Below are 25,919 nucleotides of genomic sequence, written 5' to 3' on the forward strand. Positions count from 1 at the left end.
GCAAATTTATTATTTGATAAATTAGAATTGTCTGTTTGAGGAGTTTTAAAAAAGTGCAAAAAGTAAAAGTGTTGAAAGGGAAACAAGTGCAAGTGAATGCGGAATTTAAAGCATTCTATTGACTGTATACATTTCATCCGTGCCCAAGACCAGAATTTATTTTATTTACTGATGTTTTTTATTCTGAAATGATGGAGTCGGTCGGTTGTCCAAGAAGAAGAAGGGGCAGAAGAATAAACACAAATTGCATTGAATAAGTGAAATTTTGTTTCTAAAACTAGTTTGAACATGCAACATGTGTCTGTTCCAGGTCGGAAATCATGTCAGTGTTTGTTTTCGGAATTCTCTTTATGTTTTATGTGCAATAAAGACTGAGAAACACGAACCTAATGAGTAACTGTTATAAGTTGTATTAATAAACATTTTGTACAAAGGAAACCAAACGAGGATATCAAGATATCAGCAAATGATAGATCTTGTTAAATCAACTCAATTTCAATAAAAATAGGAAATTGAATAGACCATTTGTACATTTATAATATTACAGTTTGGAATCTTTCATTTTATTTTTGTCTATTGATCTGTACTTATTACAATTTATGTCATCTTCTATTGTAACTTATCTCCTTATTTGATATAGGATCTTTCTTTACATTTGTTTTCTTTTGTTCTGTATATTATGGTATATATATCCTAAGTTGAGAGTGCCAGTTTTCTCTTCGGTTAATCCCTTTGCTTTTCTGATGGTTTTTTTTTTTCTCTAAGGTTTAAAATTTTTATTTCTGATATAGATTCACGACCATTCATGCTCAATTATTTCATTCAAACGATAATTTAATCAGTTCTAAAGCATATGAAGTCGGGATCAGTTCTTACCTCTTTTGAGAGAATAATGTGTCATAGATCTGTTCTAGGGTAAAAATGTCAGAAACTTCAAGGGCAATACCTCATATAAGGAGTCGACTGACGATTTCGACCGTGCAAATATATTTGTAGATCTTTAAGCCTGCAGGCAAGATTTGCCAAATTCAGTTTTTATGGATCTATAATAAATGATAGTTTGAATGGTAATTATTCATAGACCATCGGTGACCTATAGTTGTTAATTTCTGTGTCATTTGGTCTCTTGTGAAGAGTTGTCTCATTAGCAATCATACCACATCTTCTTTTTTATAAAATCTCAAAAAATTGGATATTATGGTAATTTAAGGGATATAGTGCTTTAAGGGGTCGTCTACTAGGATTGGTCGAAATGGACAGTATAGGTTCGTGTAGATTTTGATATTGAACATGTTTGCCCTGTTAGATTTTCTCTTTCTAGAATATTTGGGGAAGTTTGGCTCCAGCTTGCCAAGTGGTTTCAGAGGAGGAAATTTTTGTAAACTTGAACAGACGACGGACGGCAGGCGATGGTAGTAAACTAAAAAGAAAAACAACATTGAAAAACAGAATAAAACCCAGAAAAAGTTTTAAAGCAGAAAAACAATTGTATAAATAGAGAGACTTAAAGACAGCCAAAACGATATAAATGGTTTGGGATTTTAACTATTAATACCAGCTTCGTATAATTGACCAAATGTTTTATGTATTCACATCTAATAACTAATATTCTGTTTACTAATTACACTGCACAACAATAGGAGTCATACACATCTTATAACTAATATTCTTGTTACAAGTTACAATGCACACAAAGAGTAAAAAAAAAGATAACTAATGCAAACCAATAAACAGTCATTGATAATTTATAATCGGTTCACTACTAGCACTAGCACGTGCTCATTCATCCAGTATTTCTCCATTCCTAGTGATGCTTTATTCAAAATATATTCTAATTGATCAATAGTATATTTGCAGCTTATCCCGCCCTCTTCGTGGAGATACAATCTTTCTCCTTTTTGAAACTTCCGGTTTAAATTTAATTTTCCTACAATATTAATAAAATGAACTCAATCGAAATATTCAAATGAGAGAGGTATGCTAAGAGCTCATAGCTCCTGAAACTGCTGAAATAAAACAATTTATCGGCCTTCAAATAAGAACTTTAAACTTTTGATGCAAATGTAATTGGATGATAATATTTAAACACTATAATTCAGACATCACAAATATGTCACTAAATAATTTCTGATGTTAAAGATATATAACATCGACATATATGACACAGAATTACCTTTTTGTATTTTGGCAAAATTTATAGGTCATTGTCTCCCTATTAGACTATTAGATTCTTTACTAAATATAAGTATACTTCAAATGTTTTGAACATGCTTTCGATATGGAGCTCACTTCAAAATTATCCCTTTCTCGTGAGATCAAATCCCGTTGAATGATTAATATAGTTGCGTAAGTGCAAACAAGCAGTTTTTGCATTATTTGTAATTTCAGAGATACAAATTATACTTTTATCTTATTGTACAGTCAATTGACCCTTTATAAATGAATGCTTTATTTATGTAAAATGATATCCGTGTCAAGAATCTTGGGACAAGTTTGGGCTTTCTTGAATCCTGATTATCTTCTTTTTTTTTCTTTTGTACTAAGTGTTTGTGATACAATGTATGCAAAGTTTCAAGTAGCAACTTTGATATACACGTTACTGTAGAATTCAAGCTGTGTTCCCATAAATATAAAACACCTGTATCCTCTATGGAGCACTCGTTACACTATTCAATCATTTAAAATATAGCTGTTAGAAAGACGAAAACATCTTTGTCTACAAAAACATTACTGTTTGATTTTGAGACAAAATAGCTGTTGCTTCCTTTATAAGATGTTATGATAGAGATTGTCATTTCACTTAAAAATAAACTTTGAATATCTAATAATTTACAAATGAAAAGAAATGGACTTATATTTTCCACGCACAAAAACGTCATAGAACATTGGTCCAAAAAATATTGCCAACGGCTCTAGGTTCTAGCTGCCTTTGTATACGCATCGATTTCTTTTTAATTAATCTATATTTCACATGAATATAGATTAAGTTACTCAGAAAGATATTTTGTGAATGAATTTGCCGGAACTGCTGACCCTTACCGAGCACACGATCTCACAACCGGTTTTTAGTGGGGTTTGTATTGCTTAATGCTTTTTTTTTCTGTGAAGTGGACGTATGTTTTTTTACCCCAGGTTGAAAGTCGTTTGTGTGTACAATGTTGTCATATGCTTACAGGTTTTGCAAAAAAACGTTGTTCTTCTTAAATAGAAATATAAGGATTTTTACTAACGCTTTGCAATTGTGTTATTTCCTACTACAAAAACAAAATGCATTCATATAAAAGGTTGAAGCATAGACAAAATCGTTAATATTTTAACAAGGCTCATGGTATATACCAATACATTATAATAGCGATCAGTTGACGATACTGAATTGCCAACAGTAAATAATTACATTCGGCCAGAAATTTACAATCATTGCACGTTCTGATATATCTACTAAATCTTGTCAAATTAACCAGAGCAGATTTTGACCCAACCTAAGTGATAATTCGCTAGAATCAGCAATGCAGTGGTTGTCGTTGGTTGCTGTCTGTCACATTTTTTGTTTTCTAATTGTTCTGTCATAAATGAGGCCGTATGTTTGTTTGTTTGATTTTTTTCACATTTTATCATATTTGGGTCTTTTATAGCTGACTTTACGGTATCGGTCAAGCTCTTTTTTCAAAATATATGGTGATTATAATACACATCATTTAGACAAAACATTCAAGCATAAATAAGGACAAGAGCATGTCAAAAATAGCCTAAGACATGTACTAAAAACGATTGAAAACAAAATTCGTACAGACATGCACAAAAACTTAAGTCATATTTATTTTATACAAACCTATGTGAACATCACAATTCTCGATTGCCTCTATCCACACATTCACGTAGCTACAATTATTTGACATTGAATTCACAACCAATTCATTCTTAATTTTGAACTTTGATATATCAATATTAGCATGCATTTCCCTGTTCAAACGATGGATGGAATTCAGATGAAAATTTTCGCAGTATCCTACAAAAAGAATATTAATCGCAATTTATTTTGAGAAGATAACCAAAGACTAATACAAAAGTACATTTTACGATATAACAACTTTTTATACAGTTATTTTGTTCTAATATGACAGATTTCATACTAGTAGTAGATTGTAGTATGTTGTCATTATAAACTGGGCAGTGTTGCCAGTCAAATAGGGGAAATATTCAACAAATCAGTGGCATGCAGCAAAGCTGTATTGTTCCTTTTTAACGAGATTTAAATTAAAAGTGAGCAACTTATTTTATAAGTTCAGGGGAAAATTGTACTATATCAAAAATGTTACATGGAAAATAAAAATCAAAGATTTGACATTTATATATGTAAGTTTAAACATAATGGTACGTTACGTTAAAGGTAAGTAAAAAAATCGAAAGAGGTTGGAAATGAGATGTGGTACGTTTGTGTACTGTCACACGCATGGAGACTTATATTTACCTTCCGGATCTAAGTAAGCAAGCTCTATCGTCTGCTTACAAGAAGTGTCTGTGACATCTAATGTAATCAATAATCTGTCTTCGACTGCAACAAAATGCAAACAATTAATAAATAAGTTGTTTGGTATACGTGAATGAAACACAATTCCAATATTACCAAGTACGGATTTAGGCGAGGTGCAAACGGCAGCCGCCCTCTCCCCTCCCCCCTCCCCTTCCCCTTCTTAAAAAAGAAAAAGAATATATATTAAAGGTAGAAATACAGCCAATTTTGTGTCAAAATAATGTCCTCTAATTCCTAATTCTCAGGAGCACCCCCTCTAACATCAAATCCTGGATCTGCGGCTGAATACGAATAACAAATGATAAATAGAGAACTAAACTGAGTGCAGGTGTTTATATATTATGTCAACCTCAAAATTGTCCATAGTATGAATTAAAACAGTTGTGACTAAATTAAACAGAAATTATTAAATATTTGCCATGAAAAAGAAATTTTCAAAATAACAAAACAAAAATGTATTATAAGACCCCACTGGCGAGGTAAATTATGCAGGGCAGGTACATGCACACATGCCCGCTTCCGGGTGCAGGATTATTTCGCTGCGTTGAAAACCCATTTGTTATCCTAAGCTGTATTCTGCTCTTTGGTCGGGTTGTTGTCTCTTTGACACATTCCCTGTTTCCATTCTCAATTACATATATATGTATGTGTCTCTAGGGTAAATATATGTTAACAAATATTGATGAAAATGTTACACCAAGATTAATTTAGAAAACGGTGGTTTGTTATTGGTTGCAAGACGAATGACCTGATTCCGTTATATGTTACCAATTTATTTAAGGAACCCCAAACAAATCACAGCCTAATCACTTGAAATAATTTATGAACGTATTGTATAGGAGTAACACGACGGTTGTCGCATGTGGAACAGGATCTGCTTACCCTTTCGGAGGACCTGATAGAACACCTTTTTTGTGGTGTTGCTTAGTCTTAAGCTTCCTATGCTGTGTTTAATGTGCTGTTATTTGTCTTTTGTTCGTTTTTTGTTTTTTGCAATGGCATAGTCAGTTAGTATTCGCCTTATTTTATAAGCTGTATTAACCTAATTAATCAATATAAAAATAAGGAGATGTGGTTTGATTGCCAATGAGACAACTATCCACTGTTCAAATGACTTGGATACAAGCAATATTAGTCACCACACGGCCTGTTAAAATGAAAAAAAAACCTATACCGTATAGGCAGCTATAAAAGGCCCCGACATGAAAAATGTGAAACAGTCCTAACGAGAAAACAGCCTTATTTATAAAAACACAATTTACGAAAAAAAATATTTCGGAAATAAGTCAACAACAACCACTGAATAACAGGCACTCGACTCGGGTTATGCAGATAAAAGAGTGATGGTGTTAAAATAACGCTTACAGCTTTTACATTAATGCTAGCAAGACAAATCTTTGTCTGGCTTGCTTGCTTTATTTGTATCAGTGTTTGCTCAAGCATGGTAATTAAGATAGGCGGTGCTTCAGCTTGTATACATCATACTTAGATTGTATTGGACGTTATGTCTGAGGTTAAGGACACTTAATTTTAAAACATCACATGACAAATATTCTCACATGTTTTCTCACCCGTAAAAATACAATAATTTGTCAATGAAAGAAAAATATAAACTTTTTTCTTGTATGAGGCTGAGAAAATGGCCTTCAACATTTATTGACCTAATATTGTTTTTATAACATATCAATCTATTAGTTCAGTCAGTTATTTCCATGTCTGTCCTTCGACTATGCAACTCAAGAAAATATTCAAAAAAATGGGAAACAATTGTATCTAAAAGAGAAAATCGAGTGCACCTTTTTTATGTTAGGGTGTGTTTGAGATGAATATTTTGTCTTGAAAATGTACAAAACAAGAGTATTTGATACATCATCTCGCTTCAGACTCTATCATTTCATATAGCAAAACTACAGGTTGACTTTATAACATAAAAAATCACAGTACTAAAAGATGAAATATAGGGATCAAGTGAAATATCTATCCAATGGATCACAAAATCAGAGTAGGTGTGGTCGAATAGCTATTTTACTAAAAGTGCTTGACGACATTCTTTAAGTTGGATCTCTGAAAAAAAATTGTCTTCCGTTTCTACGATTGTGAAAATGAACTGGCGTAATAGAAAGATAATTTCGACGAAGTAGAAACCTGTCTGTATTGTATATTTACAGGTAAGGAAACATGTGAGAATATGTATCATGTGATGTTTTAAAATCTAGTGTCCTTAACCTCCAACATAACGTCCAATAAATTTTAAGTATGATGTATACAAGCTGAAGCCCCGCCTATCTTAATTACCATGCTTGAGCAAACATTAATACAAACAAAGCAAGCAAGCCAAACAAAGATTTGCCTTGCTAGCATTAATGTAAAAGCTGTAACCCTCATGCTAACCTGGGACTCTATTGTCAAATTGTTCATGTGCTTGTAACAAAAGTTTAATGTTTTCTTATCATAGCAAGTATGAGAACGGCTATAAGTCGCATTCGGTTTGTCACATTTGATGACAAGAGATGACTTGATTGTGAATACGACAATTAGAACATATTCTTTGTCATTTTTAACACAAATGTTTCTATACGGTCTACCGTATCATGATGGCGTCCTTAAAATTCGAAGGGATTGTTTCAACTTTACCATTTAAAACCCTTGATACAATAGCTTCATCGGAGCAGTGCATAAAGAAGTAAGTAACTTGTTTGTTTTAATTTCAAAGACCTATTAATATAAGATCTAAAATTGAATGCTGTATTTTGAACATTTATTCGAGATGAAAGCAAGTGACGATCACACTTTTACATTTGTGTACTCATTTCACGTTTATCTGTCTGTTTAATTCGGAATGTTCACGTTCACCTTAATCTGGTTTTTGCATTTTGCAATAAAGAATTCATTTATTCTATTGAACAAAAAAAATCGTTACATGACAAATATCTTCTACTTTTGATATATTAAGCAAATGTCTCCAACACAATTGCAAGTGGACACATTTCAGTGGTAGATAAAGGCAACAGTAGTATACCGCTGTTCAAACTCATAAATCAATGGACAAAAAACATATGCTCATTTCTAAAACTTATATCTACGACATAGAATTGTGAGGTTTTTTACACATGTCTGTACCTTGCATGGTGTTTCGTATTTCCAATAGATAATCTAACTGCTTTTCTAACGATAAACTCTGCAAACTTCCAAACCATACAATTATTTTTCTATCTGTCATTGTTCTGTGAATGAAAATAGTGCGGTGAAAATTCCTTACAACTAAATACATTTATGTTATGTTAATTGGAATTCGAACATCAACCAACACATTGAAAAGATAAAATAAAATTCTAACTCTGTCTGAAACAGTTGTCTATAATAAAACGTATTATTTCAAGACAAATTAAATTTTCAATAACAAAGAGAAACAAGATTTCTTTTTTTTTTAAATCGATGTATTTTTTTATTCTTAATAATTTAAAAAAAAATGTATTATACTTTTGATATATTTATTTACAATAATAAAGTAAATTTAGATACCATCCCTCCCCGCACACTGAAAAAGATGAACGGTCGATTTGTAAAATTTTCATTGGCAGAATTGTTATTGTTATATTATTTGCAAAATTGTGAATTTTTTATATAATTACCATCATTGGTTACAAGCGCTTTGGTCATAGTTTTTGTAGAGGATTATTTTTGGTAGACCGCGTTCTTCGGACATTTTTGGTCAACAATACGGCGTCTTGAGTATATATCTAATCACGATTTTACATTGTCTGCATTGTCTCTGTGTTAAAACAATGAATTACAAAAATTTGGAAAGATGGCTTCTGTGAGGTCATGAGAGCCAAGCGACGGTCTCCATTTGATAAACTTACTTTCTTTAATCAAAGTACTGAAATACTGATCATCTGATGACCGCAAGTTCTGGAGGATGATCACAGGCACTTATCTCAGAAAAAAAATCATATCTCTATACCTGAAAGTTAGGATAAGGTACATCGATATGTATTTTTTTCTGAGACAAGTATCTGTGTGGATGATTAATAAATGACAGGGAATTCAACCTCACTGTAATAATTATTATATTGTTGTGATATAATCATTTGTAATCAGTATAATTTGGCTTGTTGTTATATTATATTACTATGTGTATAACAGTTATATATATAACAGATCATCTTAATAACTCTATAGGCAAACTTTCATCTATGTATACCATCATTCTATTTTACTATTCTAATGATAGTGCAGTGCAAGTGCATTGTTGAGACCCTGCTGTAATAATTCGTTTTTCTTATAGGTTGGATTTGAGTAAGCATTCATATTTCTATACTTTAATCAGCTCTTTAAAACCTTCTGCATTTTTTTGGACATATAACATATATTGACTATGCAAGTTATTGGAAAAAATGGTTTGTTTAAAATGTGTTGATCCATGTATATTAGATTAATTGTTTTTATTGTAGGTTTCAGTTTATGATTAGGATGTGGTATAAGGGTTGGGTAATGTATATGTATTTTTGCTTTAATCCTCTAACAAGGCAAATCATTGGTCCATCCTACGTTATTTTGGTGGCAATATACTACTGTTATTATTTCTTTATTATTGGATTTGTTGAAGATGTGACAAAATAAAATTTGTACCCAGTCTTTTTTTAATTTATTGAATTTCATATCTACATCGGGATATATTTTTTAATTGAGTTTTATAGTTTGTTCTGATTTTGTACTATAACACCACTTTCTCATGTAAGGGGAGGATTTGGCGCCATCAAAACATGTTAAACACAACCATGTTATGAACATGTCTGTCACAAGTATGGAGCCTGTAAAACAGGGATTGTTTTTCGTTGCTGTATAACTTGTTTTTTGTTTATTTTGTACATTAATGTTGCCATTTGTTTTCTTGTTTTTATTGGTTTACATTTGTCATTACATATTGCCGTTTATACATAACTATGGGATGTGTTTTGTTCATTGTTGAAGGCTGTATGGTGACCTATTGTTAACTTTTTCGTCATTTTGTTTCTTGTGGAGAGGTGTCTTCTCATACCACCTTTTCTATAGACTCCAAATATTTTACACAATACATGTAGTAAAATACTTTAACTAAATAATATACACAGCAGTAAGCATTTCATTATTGTATTCAACATATTTTCTATGCTTTCCATATTTTAATCTTAATGCATAGCATACAGTTCTATAGTCTCCTAAACTTCTAAAAACAGTAAAAATATCATGACTTAAAATCATACATTGGGCTGAACATTACATATCTTTAAAATAACAGTCAATAAATGTAATAACTAGAATATATATATACATTAGGACTGAGCTTTGCATATTTCATGCATTTAACAAACTTGTCTTTATTTCCAAACTGTAGTGCATAGCATACAGTTCTATATATAGACTTCATAATATGGTTCACCTCTCAATTTCTTTCAATCCCGCTGTTGTTGCAAAACATCCTCGAGATATTCTTCCGCATGCGTTAACACAAATTTTCGGTATTAATGATTTGTTAATGAAATATATATTTCTCACGACAAAACATTTTCATATCATTTATCTATGTTCTTAAAAATTATTTTCATGAATACTTATTGATGAAATTAATATATAACAAGCGATAAGGAATGTTTTTTTGGACTCGATAATTTCCTGGTATTTATACGATTTACATGAAGTGGATGGTGCCCCAGAATAACACTCTCAAGGTCATCCGCTGTAAAAATAGGTCAAACTTTATTCAACTATTTGTCTCATCGTAGATTTTTAACTAAAACATTAGAGCAAATAAAGATGCAACATGTATAAACCAATTAAGATTGTTTCCTAACACTAAACAGACAGAATCTAACCAGGTTCTTTTTTCATTATCATATAAAAATAAGTATCTCTGGAAGACCAATTTTAATCAATACTCTTTTCAGTGCTATCCATAGACATTTTTATAAGTATAGAATATACAGAAAACTTACTTTATTTTTCTTAGTGCTACCAAGTATTCCTCTCCGATCGGCTTGATTTCTAATTTATTTCCATAAATTGTTTTCAGGTTGGCAGCGGTTTTGTTGAGAAATTCTATGAAATATTGATTCATAATGTTAATTGTATATAATCTGACGTACATTAAATTGAATATAAGAAAATTATCTTCAATTAAAAGCAATATGATAAATCCGTTTTATCCCAATTTTATTTTAGAATTATACATCAAAGAAGTGTACCTTTGACTTTGTGCTGTTGAATAAATCACAAGACAAATAAATGTAAAGGCATTTGTGATACTTTGATTCTAAGTACATGGCCTAAAATGGAGTAGCAATATTGATCAAGAAATGTTTCAGCATAAAAAAAATAGCCTTTCTTTTTAAATATTTCTCAAGTTTGGAATCCCTCAAATAAAGGAGAAGAATATGCTTTTTATATAAAATATGCTAATTAGTATACCAACCTGTAGAAATATCTACTGGGACGTAAGTTAGAGAGTCATGTGTCTTTAAAAGATTATCTAAGATCAACATCGTCTTGGTTGCATTTCCACTACCAAGGTCAACAACCATTCTCGAATCTTTCAAATATTCTATTAATTCCTTCAAAATACAACTAAACTAAATAATGAAATTATTATGTTTTTTTCTTATTTCTACTTCGTATTTTATATCCCTTACACAATTTTATCATATACCAACTAGATAGGTTTTATAAATTTGAAATTTGGCCTCTGTTTTCTTTTCACTCACATGACAAGATTCAATGTTGGGAGGTTGATGAATTCAACGTGATGGAATTTGAATGCAAGAATTTTTTAATTGATGAAACATTTTTCAACATTTGAAAAAAAATCCTATTTATGCAAATTTTATTTAGCCTTACGCCATACATGTGATGACGGAACTGGTAGGGATAGGATGGCGATCTACAAAATTATTTTTGCAGGGCAATGTTCGGTTTAAATAAGGCTGTTTTTTTTACAAATTGTTATATTATTTTATAACATCACTGTCTCATGTGGTTAGGAGTGATGAACGCCCGTATACCTGTTAAACCCTGTCACATTGGTTGCTGTCTGTAATATTTGTTCATCGTTCATCGTTTATTGTCCAATTATAATTCAGACCATTTGTTTTAGTATCTATATTGTTTCAAATTGTCTTTTCCCAGACCTTTGATATCTTATGTATTCGTTTTACTTACTGATGAAGACCGTACAATGCTCAATCCTCACGTCTGTGTTCTTGAGTCTCTCACAAGTTCTGCATCATCGGATGCATTAGAATTATACTACATCATCCTTTCTTGTCTTGATTTGTTTTTGTAGAACAACTATGTTTACAGATCTTTACAATAACTAAGAATGTTTAGTTAGGAATCAATGTTATTATATAATAACTTCCATATATTATATATCTAATTCTATTCAAACAACGTGTTTTTTTACCCAACAAAATCATATGAGTACGTACTGTTGAAATGTCATTCAGAATTTTCATTTCAAAACGATGAAAGTAGTACCATTTGCACTGCTCCATACACATATCATTTAACCTAGAACCTTCTTCGTCATAACGGTACCATGCTGGGATATGCACTGGATTTCCTGCAAGTCCTTTAAGTAGTTCTGCCTTAATCATGTTGTCCATGCTTCAATTTAACTACTTCAATAATAATTCAATAAACATCTAAACAGGTCTAAGTGAATATTTATATCTAAAATAATTGTTTCCGTTCAGAAACATGCACTTTACTATAATTGTATTTCTGATCTGATTAAAAATCATTTTTTTCTTCTTGTGTCCACAACATTGTTTTATAATATGTTTGTTTTCCGTCTAGTTTAAGATATTTAATTTTATACTTACTTAATTTCTACTACTTAAGTATTACGCATATGAAATGTTGTTATTTGAATTAGGAAACGGATTAACAGTCAGGAGTCTACTTCATCAAAATTATCTCCCCATTACGCCAGTTCATTTTCACAATAGTAGAAATGGAAGCCATTGTAGGGATGACGCGCTACCAATATTGCTCTTGGAAACCGATAAATTTATCCACATTGCACCATTACGATCCTTATATGTTAGTTGTATTTTAAAAGACAAATGTATCAACTAGCTAATGAGCATCAGTTAATAATCTTGTCTGCATTGATTCAACTTAAAACTATTGTCTGATCGGTTGTCAGGTGGAATTTTCAAAAATTCATAAACATTTAAAAAAATTCTAATTAAATATTTCGTGGAAGGGCAGACTAGATTTTTTTAGTGTATGAAGACTATAAACCCTAGTAATCACACACACAAAATTAGAATTTTTCGAAGATATGCATTTTCATCATCCAACTTGAAAGACTGTCGTCAAGAACTTTCAGTAAAAAAAATAGCTTTTCGAACACACCTTCTCTGTTTTTGTGACTCATTAGATAGGTATTTCACTTGACCCATATATTTCATCTTTTAGTACTGTGATTCTTTTGTGTTATAAAGTCAACCTGTAGCTTTAATATATAAAAATGATAGAATCTGAAGCGAGACGATGTATGAAATATTCTTACTTTGTACGATATCAAGACAAAATACTCAACTCAAACACGCCCTAACATAAAAAGGTGCATTCGATTTTCTCTTTTTGTTACCCATTTTTTGGAATTTTTTCTTCAGTCACATAATGGAAGGGCAGACACGAAAATTACTGAACTAATAGATTGATATGTTTTCCGTCCGTGGTAATTTTTCCATAAAAATCGGAGGTTATGCATTTTCTTCATCCAACTTGAAAGATACCCATGTCGTCGACTTGATATCTAATTGTTCTGCTTAACTATGTACTAGATAAATTGAAAACTTATGCAAATGGTGTTTTTAAAATAAAACACCTCGTAATTGAGAAGAAAACTGCAATTTTGTTTGTTTCTATTAACTTTTAAAAATTTGGTCACTATAGTAAACAATACAGTAAACATTTATCGCCTTCTCTAACAAAGAGCTTCGATTCTTTTGTTCTATTTCAACCTGGTTTCCGACTGTAATATAAGTTAACATCTTGTTTCCGAATCCTATTAATAATTCAGTTGTATTAATATGTTAATGCCAAATTGTGTACATTATTTAAATTGAATTTAATAAATAAAGCTTGCATGCATTTATATCATAAATCTAGCAAGTTGTATTGGACTTTGTCAGAACAGCAGGACAACCGGAAATGTCCGAAAAGGATATTGGTGCTCAGTGATACGGTTCACTAGACTTTGTGAATATATCTGGGACTTGTTGTTCAACTCGTCTTTGTTTTATTTAAACGAGTCATTAAATTTTAATGGCATTTTTGGTATGTACAATGATTAAATTGTGTTGTTAGACTTATTCAAACCATTGCACTAGTCAATCAATGTATTCATTTCTAATCATATATATGATTAATTTCTGGTTTTTACAGACATATGAAACGAGTTTCTTGTAATTTAATTGTTATCGAAATGACAGAAAGTCACAATTTTGATAGGATGAAAAGTCACAGTCAAGACAAAATTTATTTGTATGTATTTGTTTGAATATATTAGAGGAAGTTCTTGATACAATTTCTTGTTTACTACATATATTCATTTTATAGTTTAGGATAGTGTTCATAAGCATTGATAAAGATTTATCATTTTTTGTCGATAATACGTTATGTCAAAAAACATCTTGTCCTTTTTCTAAAAACAGTTCATCAGAGGATACCAAGGCCTTGTTGATAAATATTCCGTATCAACTTCTCAAAGAATATATGATGATCTTGAAATATAGATTCTATGTACTGACGATGTTTAGCATCTTAATTACGCTTTAAAGCGTTCCTTTATTTGCCGTTGGCATTGGTAAGTATCACATTTCAGGGGTTGATAAATCATTGTACCAACCTCATCAAAGGTCAGTAATTGTATATTATTAACCTTTACTGTTTAGTCCATTTTTGATAATATCTTTTTAGCGTGGCTCGGTACTTATACATCCCGCAATTGTGTTATAATGCTATGGTCATTTTCAGTAATCTTGTCTTTCATTTTCGCTTATGTGCTTTGTCTATATGGCATTTTTTTCTTTGCTAACATATTTGTTTGTTTTTATAGTGATAAAAACATAAGATGATAACACGATGTTTACTCCTGTACCCCTGTTTTTGACATTTTGGCCTATTATGTTTGTTTGCTTTTTTTTATTGTTGTCAATATTATGGAATTTTGTGCGACTGCCATACAAGTGAGAGGTTAAGCTAGCTATAAAACCAGGTTTAATAACCTATTTCAAGTCAGGAATATGAGAGTTGTTTTCCATTCGTTTGATGTGTTTGAGCTTTTGATTTTGCCATTTGATAAGTGACTTTCCGTTTTGAATTTTCCTTGGTGTTCGTATTTTTTCTTAATTTTACCTTTTGTTTTCATTATTTCATCACGGTTTTTCCCTCGCACTTGCGCTGTGTGGTTGTCGAACTTCTTACGAGAGGTCTCGTAGTTACGGTCACTGCATTCGGGAAAATATCAGCGATACTAGTGTACGGGAAGACAATAATTCAATTGCAGTACATTTATGAAGGTTTTGATTATACTAAGTAAAGGCAACAGTAGTATACCGCTGTTCAACGATGAATTTTCTTTTACAAGAAAGTTCACGCACTCTTGTTAAAACATATTCAACTTTTTTTTTAAATTTGAAGTTTCATATAACTTTAACAGGTGTTTCCCACATGGTAAATGTAAAAAAGGGCCTATTAATTCTCTTTTTTCTTTTTTCTTTTCAAATATGACCTTTTGTTTTTAAAGTAGAGTTATGGTGCAATATATGATTGAAAAATGATAATTTTAAACATCTTTATATTCTTATATAGAAACAAATGTATTTTTCGATAAATTAGAATTGTCTGTTTGAGGAGATTAAAACGCAAAAGTGCTTGAAAGGGAAAATAATGTCAGTAAATGGGGAAATTTATGCGTTATTTTGACCATATACATTTCATCCGTGACAAGGAACAGAGATTTTTTTATTTATAGATTTTTTCATTCTGAAATGATCGGTCGGTCGGTCGTCGACGGTCGGTCGGTCGTCGACGAAGAAGAAATACAAAAAAAGTAATTGCATTGAATGTCTGAAATTTTGATTCTAAAAGTGGTTAACAAAATTGTTCAAACTAGTTTGAACATGCAACATGTGTCTGTTCCAAGTCTGATATCCTGTCAGTGTTTGTTTTCGGACTTCTCTTTATTTTTTTTGGTTCATTATGGAATTTGATATTGATGAAAAATCATTGGTCACCGGTCTAAAGTACCACGACAAAAAATATTTTGACTCGATAGTCCAGTACGATGACGGACCAGTTACAGCCATAGAAACGGTAGGATTTCTGTTGATCTAGCTCTTATTCTATATTTGATTGTGAACTGTTATATTTTCTTCATCCGTTTTAGAAGTAAAACTACACGGCAAAAAAATAAATCGAGTGAAACTTTTACCGACTTTGTTTTTTATTTATCATTAAATTGTGCACATTGTATTAAAATTAAACGTACGAAAAGAAAGATATGTACATGGAGATTGCAAGATTAGTCACTGTTTGCACCTCAAATATTTGTATTTCTATTCATGGAACGATAGACATTAGTCATGTCGAAATGAAAGGACCTGGTTTTGAATATATATGTCAACATCCCAGTTTTATCTTTCTTTCCTTAAGTTCTTGCTCTATTTAATGAGAATACTTTTTGAAAAATCAATGAAAGGTTCACTCTATCTTTTTGCCGTGTATCTTTACTTTTTTCTCCATTAATCTAGAACGGATGTAGGAAATATAACATATCATAAATCGAAAATTGTTATATTTATATTTATACTTTACAATTTCATACAAATAAGAAAAAGATAAACAAAAATCTTACGGTGTCTATATATAGCTATGTCTGTAGGTCGTCCATCATCGTACTGGTTATTATATACTACATTTTTTGCCGAAGTACTTCGTACACAGTGTTGGTAGTCTCTGTTATCATGTGTATCATGCATTTGAATTTGAAGACAGCTAGTCGAAACAAAGTTTTTATTATCTCTCCGTAGAAACACAAGTGTTTGAAGCCTTTCGTCCTGAATACGCATGTAATATGAGCCACTTGACATTAGCGAATACTGAAATATCAATGACTGAAACACATGAGATTTGTTTCATTGAAGAACACAATGAAGCATATTAAAACAGGCTGCTGTTTACAATGAATGCACCCGTTACATGCATATGCGCTTATTCTAAGAATCAAATTATAAATATTATGTTTATCATTGGAAAGTTCACTTCTTAACTTCAGATGTGTATTTTCAACAGTGTATATCTGGTAAACATGCAGTAAGTTGGGAGTCAGCACAGCCAACTACTAACGTATGAACGGCCATCGTAGTGACTATGAATATAAGCCTGACCTTCCTGTCAGTCAACATTTGAGAACCCCTGTCCTCACTAAAGCAGATCTAAATCGACTGACTATTTCCATCATTTACCACATCGTTGCTTAGTCTAGGGAGGAAAGTATCATGCGGGAAAGATTTAAGATTCGCAAATTTAAAACGTTGGTACCATATGGGATTAATAAAAAGGCGTAGTTCAAATCGCGCAATGCCAACCATTTCGGATGCAAATCTACGCAGCCTCTGTTGCTAATACCAAATCTGCATTTTAGAATTATACAAGCGTGGTTTGGTTTTTAATTGAATGACGTTCAAAACTTTTATACTAGGAGGCTTCAGACCACAATTAATTTCCTTTGTTCGTGGTAGAATATAGTTCCCAATTATTATATGGGGTATTTCTTCCTGAGTATTCTGACTACTGTTTACTTTGAAATGTTTACTCTTTAAATGGTCCTATCAGTTGAATTTACATTGAAATAAGTGAAACATGTGGAAAAAGTGAAAGTAGTGATTTGGCCAAAATGAAAGTAGGGTAGAAATTAGTCTTCGTCATTTATTCAAAACTCAAATCCTACCATTCGCATGTTAACAGGGCTCTCAAAAGAAAAAGTATTGATGGATTGTCCTTGTACAAGCATGTTTTATTAGAATAATAATGGTCTATAAGCAGATAAATTTATTTCATGTTTGAAGCAATGCGAATTTTTTAATTCAATTTGACTTTTACAAAAAAATGCGCATTGTAACCAATGGGAAGAATAATTGTGTTCTGATGCCAGGAAAACCAGCATATATTGATCAGATTTATTTTACATATAATGATGAGGGATATCGGTCAACCGAAACATTAATTTATTGATACTTTTATTAAAAATTAAAAAAAAACAATTGTTGTTGTGTTCACAATGCGAATATATATATGGTAGATTATAAATTTGTTTTACAATAAATGTGTCACGTGAAACACAAGTTGAATCACAGTCTTAGTAATTGCTCCTTGGTGCAACAGCTTTTAAAACTTATTTTCAAAACACTGTTAATATAAGTTATGCCTCCAAGTAAAAAACGGAATGCGACGAAACGGAAATCCCGTTTTCAGCCTTATTATACCGAAATTGTTGTTACAAAAACTAATTCTGAGAAAACAAAAACCGAAATGGTGGACGAACTGTCTAAAATTGGTTTCAAAGTGCCTACGAATCTAACTTTAAACGTGGTTCAATCTCTGTATACAGAAAACATTGTAAACAAAAGTGATGATCGCTTAGAAACCATCGAAAATACTTTAAGTGCAACAGACAGTTTTTCATCTGATAATCAAACTGCTTCAACAGAGACTCAAAACCGTGAAAGCATTGAACATACTTCTGCTACGGAAAATGTCAACACTAATATATTGGTGGTTGCTTTTAACACTATGTCACAATGTGTAAACGGCATTCAGAAATCCGTCGATACCCTGATGACAGAGAAGTTGTACGATAATAGTAAACCATATAATCTACATCAATGTTACAATTCCAGCAATACGGCACCGTCGTTACAAAACACACCGGATGCGTTACATCATGGATTAAATAGAACAGGAGTTCGTTCTGATGATTTTCCCAATGTAGACATAGTTTATACAGGATTACAGAAACAAATAATGCAGGGTTAGGACATTAACATAGCTCCTCTCCTTATTTCTAGTTTCGAGAGTCCCCAGTCACATACCATTTTGGCAGACGGTATGGAAATTAACGTGGGGAATAAGCCAGACCCACGCTTAAATCGACAGCTACCAATTCAGGAATTCATAAAGGCTTTCGGAAAATTCAAGCGTGTAATGACTTCTGCTTTTACAGTTAGGAGATTTGAATTAGACGCATATGAGGAGGATATCATCGAGATCAGTAACTTTTACGGTAATAAGTTCTACGATTACCATAAATTGTTTTCTGCTAAAGCCTCGACCCTACTTCAAGAGAAACAAATTAAAGTCGATTGGAGCAAAAGGGATCGCGACCTGATGATCTTGATAGGTGCGGGCGTTGAAATAAATATGTGCAAGCTTTTTCACATTGTTGACCATGACACGAAGTTCTGTCCTTTGCAATTATCAGACCCCACATCTAACCAAAAATACCGGAAATTCTGATATTCGTGGTAGGAAGCGTTTTTATCACAACGGGATAGAAATATGCAATAACTTCAATAGCTTGTCTGGCTGTAATAAAGACGGTCGATGCCTTTTCTTACACATGTGCTCCAATTGTCGTAACTATGATCATAGTGTAACCACCTGTCATCGTCAATCTACGCATAAAGATAGCGAGAAAAATAGAAAGAATCACGCTTTTAAAAACACAGCTGCTAAGACTAGTACTCCTGCACCAAAGCCAAGCTTCGGTTCCGAAAAATGACTGTCAAATATTAACTTCCCCCTACATGCTACTACTCCTATTAATGTAGAAGTATTACAAAAGGAACTTAGTGACACAGTGACAAATCTTTTGTTTATTATTTATGCAATGGTTAAAAATATGGTTTTGACACTAAAGTGTCTGTAACTAGTTTACTAACCCTTGAATGTTGTAATAATTTGTCTGCACGATCGCAACCGAACGTAGTAAATGAGTTGTGAAGGAAGGAGTGTGAAAATGGTTTTATGTACGGGCCTTTTGATACACCTCATTTTCAAGTTACCGTGTCAATCCGTTGGGAGTTGCGGAAGGAAAATATTTAAAGAAAAAAACAAGTTATATTGGATTTATCGGCACCTCATCAAAGTGATATTCATTTTAGCATCAATGAATTAATTGACAAAGACACCTGCTCTATGTCGTACGTCAAGATCGACAACAGTATAGATATAATCCTAAAATACGGGAGACATTCCTGGTTATGTAAATACGATATTTCCAATGCATTCAAAAATTGGCCTATTTTACCTTCACAATGGCCTTTGTTTTGCATTAAATTGGAAGATAAATATTATTTCTATGTGCAATTAACTTTCGGCTGCCGATCTAGTCCTATCATATTCGATAATTTATCACAAGCAATATTGCTACAAACAACTACAAGGTCAATAACATTTTACACCTGTTAGATGATTTCTTAACTATAAATCCGCCACACGCTGACGGAGAGCGATCTCTGGCATTAATGATGATGATTTTTAAACGCTTAAATGTTCCAATAGCAATGCATAAAACTGTTGGCCCTGTAACTTGTCTTGACTATCTTGGCATCATTCTCGATTCAGACAAATGGAAGCCAGTCTCCGCAGGAGAAGGCTGATCGAATTTATGTGATGCATGTTCAGAAGAAGAGAAGGATTGATGGCTGTTTGGCGTCCAGCAACAAATAAAGTGCACATTCGGGACGAGAACATGATGGTGTGACATGAATATGGTCACTGTTTTGTACTGGACCTGCACACTGGGCGCTGGTTCACAATATGCTGGTCCACATGAGGACCCGTGCACATTCTCTTACTGCTAAGTACTGTGTGTTGAGCGGTGAAAACAGCAAATACACGTTTTCAAGTCTTGTGGTTTGGCTCTGCCGGATATTGAGCTGGCAGCCTCGTGGACTCGAGCCGGATATGGGACAACCAAGGCCGTTGTGTAGGAAAGAGGTGTGGCGTGTAATATTGTTTGGAATACCATTGAGGAATATTATCAAACACTTTTGTACAGATATGTGCTTGTGCCTGCTGGCGGGTGTTTACCATAGCTTGATGGTAGCAGGTATTCGAAAAAATATTGAATAATTTCAGACAAGATACAACGATTCAGAACCCTGGCACCAGATGCAGACCCTATTCCGGAACCGTGTCCCAAAATCACAGATGTAATATGGTGTTAAAACAAACTGTCGAAAAACTATGGACAACATCGATATCGAAAAGGACCAAGGATGCGTATGATATTGGTTTCATGCATTTCAAGAGATATTTACTGTTAAAAATGTGACATTTACAAATAACTTGGCCCCAGTTTCAGAAGAAATCCTCATATATTTTGTTGCTCATTGTCAAACAGTTCTGAAACTTCATTATTCTACTAAACTTTATCTATGTGGAATCAGGTACAATTATTTGAAGGAAAATTGTAGTGATCCATTAGAATTATATAACGGCAAACCATTGCCAAGGCTTACATTGATCTTAAATTCTGTTAAACGATCTCAAAATCGAAACAAAAGAATAAGGCTACCAATCACTATTTATATTCTTGAACAAATTATAAAGAGATTACGAAAGGGAGTTTTTTTCAAAGTTCATTGACCTCATGATTGAAACAGCTAGCGTGCTTTCTTTCTTTGGCTTTCTCCGATGCGGAGAAATAACTGTTATCAAATCCGAACATTTTGAACCTGCAATTAATTTATGTATATCAGACATTTCATTCACAGACAATGTTGCTAACCTGCACCTGCACCTAACCTGCTAAACAGTTCTAAACTGATCCATTCCGTAAGGGTATATATATTCAGTTACACAAAATTAATAGTCATATTTGTCCTTATCGTGTGTTAAAAAGATATTTAGAAATCAGGAAAACGTTTATATCGTCTTATCAAAACAGTGACCCTCTTTTTGTATCAATTGGCAATTTAGCTATGGAAAGATATTTCTTTATAACTAAAATCAGACATGTTCTAGAGTTATGCGGTTATAATCCTAAAAACTTTTCAGGTCATTCATTTAGAATAGGTGCTGGCACCGCAGTTGGTGAAGCTAACATAAAAGATCACATGATTAAAACGATAGGTCGTTGGTCTTCAGATTACTATGTGCGTTATATTCGAACTCAACCAATTTCTTTAAAGCATGCACAACAGCAGCTTGCTGAATCTATTAATCATTGATTATAGTATAGTCAACTTCGAATTTATTGACAGTAGAACTGCATGCTTCCTTAATATGTATATTTTGTTTCTTTTATTTACCTTATTATTGTGTAATTCGTTTACTCTTTGAAGGTGATCCCGGGGGATTCCTTATTCTAAATACTTGGGAGTCACTCAGACTCATCTGATTTCTAATCATTATTTCGTCAGAGTTTCTTGGCACCTTTTCAAATATTTCACTTATCATTCATATTTTTCATTCATTTTACAAGCATTTTTCATTTAACATCTCCAACCTCAACTCAACACCTTAAAGCATTGTAGCCCACCGTCACGCGGGGGCTGGTCCACTGCCACGCATTGGCCGTCAGATGAAGCTTCGATTTGTCATTCTTTTGTCAGTTGTGTTGTTCAAGTTGAGCGTAGTGGCTTGTCAGCTGGTGTTCTTTCCACGAAAGAATCGCTTCCTGACAAAGTCCTGGAGCAAAATTATTTGTCAGATAGTTGAGTGATTTCACAAGGCCAAACAATTTGATATGTTTTATATGTTTAGTACAGGAAATACTTTTTCATTTTATTTAGTGTAATTTTCATAATAAATATATTACATTAAAACCTTTTCGTTTAGTAGCCGTGACAAAGTTATTATTGATTCTACAATATACTGACACTACACTAAGATAACATTCACCAAACAGGAACCTTTAACACATTTGACCTCAGATTTTTAACAGATGTTAAAGTTTAAAACACAGAAGCTAATGAGCATATCGACACACAATAATTTCACAGTTTGATGTCCTGGGAAGATACTCGTACTAACTTATTGATTGATAAGGCCACAGACCACAATTAATTCCTCTATCAGATCTTTATAACGTTTTCCATCATTAAAAAAATTGCACCATGCACTTTTGTCAGATTTTGTGTGTGTGTAATGTATAGTCCTAGTCCAAATATATATCTAAAATTCAGAAAGATTGAAGCAATCACTTTTACAAATTTAGCCAATACACATCCATACCCCTATTGACAAGTCAAGAGATGTTCCGAAAACTGTAAATATTACCTTTTTGCACTTGGCCTAATCACTCATTCCATATCAAAATCAGTTTAAATACAACATCCAAAAATTTATTTCACCTCTCTTCTTTCATTTCCACCCAAAAAAATCTAAGAAATGACTGAGGAAGGAAAAGAAAAAAAAATAAGGAAAAATACACTCTAATTAAAAGAACTGGACCCCTGTTGTGTTCACTTATCGCTACACTGATGCGGTGCGAAGCTATAGATAGAACGGCGGACCAGTTTATCATTAATTGTGGTCTTGGGCCATAATGGAAATAAAATGATTATTACAGAGTCTGCAATGTCAAATTCCTCACAAATCATATTGTGCTATTACACGTGTATAGCAAACTGCATATCATGAGACGTATGGTTTAAGCGACATTGAAACCAGCATCACAGTTGGATACAACATTTAATATACTAAATTGTACATGATTTCACTTCGACTTTTGAACTATAATTAGATACACAGATTATCATGTGGGGAACTCGTGTCATTTTCGGATATAAAGTTATATATTGGTTAATTGGATTGGATGCTTACATGGTTGATCGGTTGTTGGTGTAGTTCAGTGGCAAATATTACATGCAAATACACGACGGAAAAAACTTAAAACATATTTAGAAACAGAATGTCGACTGTCAGTTTTACACAAATACACACAGGAAAAACGAGTATATAAATTATATAAATTAGTTTCAATTGGACAACTATTCTGGCACAATAAATGCATTTCTGCAGTGTTAATGACTCTTTCAAATGTTATTTATTTATACTTTTGAAGTATTAAGATTTTGTTAAAATGAACGGCATACTTTTCGATTTATTTTAAAACTGATCACGTTGTGAAACACAAAAAACTAGAAAGAATATGTCTTAAAATAAAAATAATCAAACAAAATAATCAAACAAATATCTTACTTTAACACCTATTGTAGAATCATGATACGCATACTAATATGTGAAAACTGTTGTTTCTTATTTGTGTTTGTAACTTTGTGTTGTTTATTATATTTGTAAAAGAATATTATATTACAATGATATTATATTATGCTCCTTGTGAGCCCATTTTTTTTCATCTTCTTCTTCTATACAAGTAAACTTTCATTTACAATGTATTAGACATGTTCCGAAACTAGACATGTTATGAAATTAATTAATACAGACACTTACTGTATGCTTATGTTGACAGGTATAAATTTTTAAAAAGAGGCATGTCCGTAAATTATCCTTGAAAAATTGTTTACTAGTATTTTAATATATTTCACAAAACTTTCCATACAGATTTCATTGATATTCAACGCAAAATAATTATCTGAGATTCCCGAAACGATCTTATGATATATAAGTTCTTTCTTTTAACTTGCTATACCGTGAACATAATGAAATGGAGTAGACTTTTAAATGGAAGTTCTATTTACTAAACTTTAACCCGACATAATTATTTAAACACGCCCACACAAAACCAGGGGCTCCATTAAAAGATAAAGACACAACGACAAACACAATTTTCTAATTTACTAATTCAAAGATATAAAACCAGAAAGAACTCGTCAAGTATACATGTATACAAACATTTTGTTATAATAAAAAATAATTTTGACTTAGTCTATATTCTTAGTTTTTGTGCAATATCCACCTGTGTAGTTATTATTTCCGGAGTATCATCACAAACTAACATTTTGTTGACTTAAGAGTTTTTATAACGAAGAAACATTAGCCGTATATAAAAGTGTGACGTTCTTTGTCTTAATTACGAACTATCCTAGCTGTTTGTTTGCTGCCAGTTTCTAGATTTAGTGCCATCCTAGTTTTTCATTTGCGGACCAGTTTTCTAATCTACCATGCCAAGAGGGAATTCAAAGAAAGGGACTCCAGCTAGAGGGCAGGGGGTCAAACGGCAAAGAATGGCCGACCCTAAGGAGAAGGAACAACCTAAAGCTAGTGTAGTTAATCCAAGATCATCTGTGGTCCCGTTTCCGGAACCTAGCACCAAATGCATCTCTGACACCAACTCCAATTCCGAACCAAGTATGGATTCTATAACAGAGGAATCAGCTAGACTTTTTTCCGATTCGTTAGCCGGAAATACATGGAAAAGCTATTCAAGAGCGAGATCTGTTCTTGATTCATTCCAACTACTATATACACTGGATAAAGTATGGCCAGTTCCTGTTGAACAGTTAGTACAATTCATCGCTTATTTATCATTGAAGCATTTTTCTCCAGCTACAGTTCGATTATATATAAGTGGCATTTCTTTTTCTCACAAGGAACGTAATTTAGAGGATACTACTAAGAATTTTGTGGTATCAAAAATGCTTGAAGGTTTACACAGAAATCACCCACAGAAAGACAATAGGGCCCCGGTAACATTACCATTATTACGACAGATTACAGACGCTCTCCCTAGTATTTGTTCATCTACTTATGAATCTTTATTATTTAAATCTTCATTTATTTTGGCATTTTTCGCTATGTTACGTGTAAGTGAATTTACGACAAAAAATAAATCTGATTCTAGTACCGAGGTACTGCAATTGTCGGATGTGGTAGTGTCAGATTGTCAATTAAAAATTAACATTAAGAAAAGTAAAAAAGTACATACCAGGGGCAGATCCAGCCTTTTTTAAAAGGTGTTTCAGCCAAAGATTTAAAAAATGTATGGGAGGGGGATCCAACTGTTTGTGCTCATTCAAAAGCATTTTCAACATAGTTTTAGTTTTTACGTGAATTTAAAAAATGTTTTCAAGAAGTTAAAGCTTTCTTTCACTGCAATTTAATAATTGTCTGCTCTTGTTCAATTTATTTTGTCATCTTACCATGTAAATAAGTACATGACTTGTATAGTAAAACACCGCTTTATATCAATAAACATACTTACACCAGCAGCTACCTAGCTTCTTTTCATTCTAAAGTCAAGGGTCTGTTGAAATCCCATTTTTACAATGATATTAGTGAGTAGATTTACAAAACTACGTTAATGAGCTACATCTAGTCAGCGAAAACATGTCAATTACACTAATTACAGGATTACTCAAGTTGT

At 32.5% G+C, this 25,919-nt stretch overlaps 1 protein-coding gene across 5 annotated transcripts; it reads right to left on the reverse strand.

Annotated features, from left to right (window-relative positions):
- Nucleotides 1–1,533: 1,533 nt before the first annotated feature.
- Nucleotides 1,534–25,919, reverse strand: LOC143082383 (histidine N-alpha-methyltransferase-like). Of its 5 annotated transcripts, none has more exons than XM_076258032.1 (8): nt 25,758–25,919; nt 11,995–12,186; nt 10,983–11,121; nt 10,507–10,609; nt 7,652–7,755; nt 4,469–4,552; nt 3,830–4,006; nt 1,534–1,927 (listed from the first exon to the last, which is right to left on the reverse strand). In XM_076258032.1, exons 2-8 carry the CDS (start codon nt 12,169–12,171, stop codon nt 1,746–1,748), a joined length of 966 nt encoding a protein of 321 aa, XP_076114147.1. In that variant the 5' UTR covers nt 12,172–12,186; nt 25,758–25,919; the 3' UTR covers nt 1,534–1,745. The 5 variants fall into 5 exon arrangements, with proteins under 5 accessions (XP_076114147.1, XP_076114146.1, XP_076114148.1 ...); XM_076258031.1 differs by lacking the exon at nt 25,758–25,919 and adding an exon at nt 24,047–24,205 and having other exon boundaries at nt 1,535–1,927; XM_076258033.1 differs by lacking the exon at nt 25,758–25,919 and adding an exon at nt 14,939–15,592 and having other exon boundaries at nt 1,535–1,927; nt 11,995–12,172.

This window comes from Mytilus galloprovincialis, chromosome 7 (genome assembly GCF_965363235.1).
Source record: "Mytilus galloprovincialis chromosome 7, xbMytGall1.hap1.1, whole genome shotgun sequence".
NCBI lineage: Eukaryota > Metazoa > Mollusca > Bivalvia > Mytilida > Mytilidae > Mytilus > Mytilus galloprovincialis.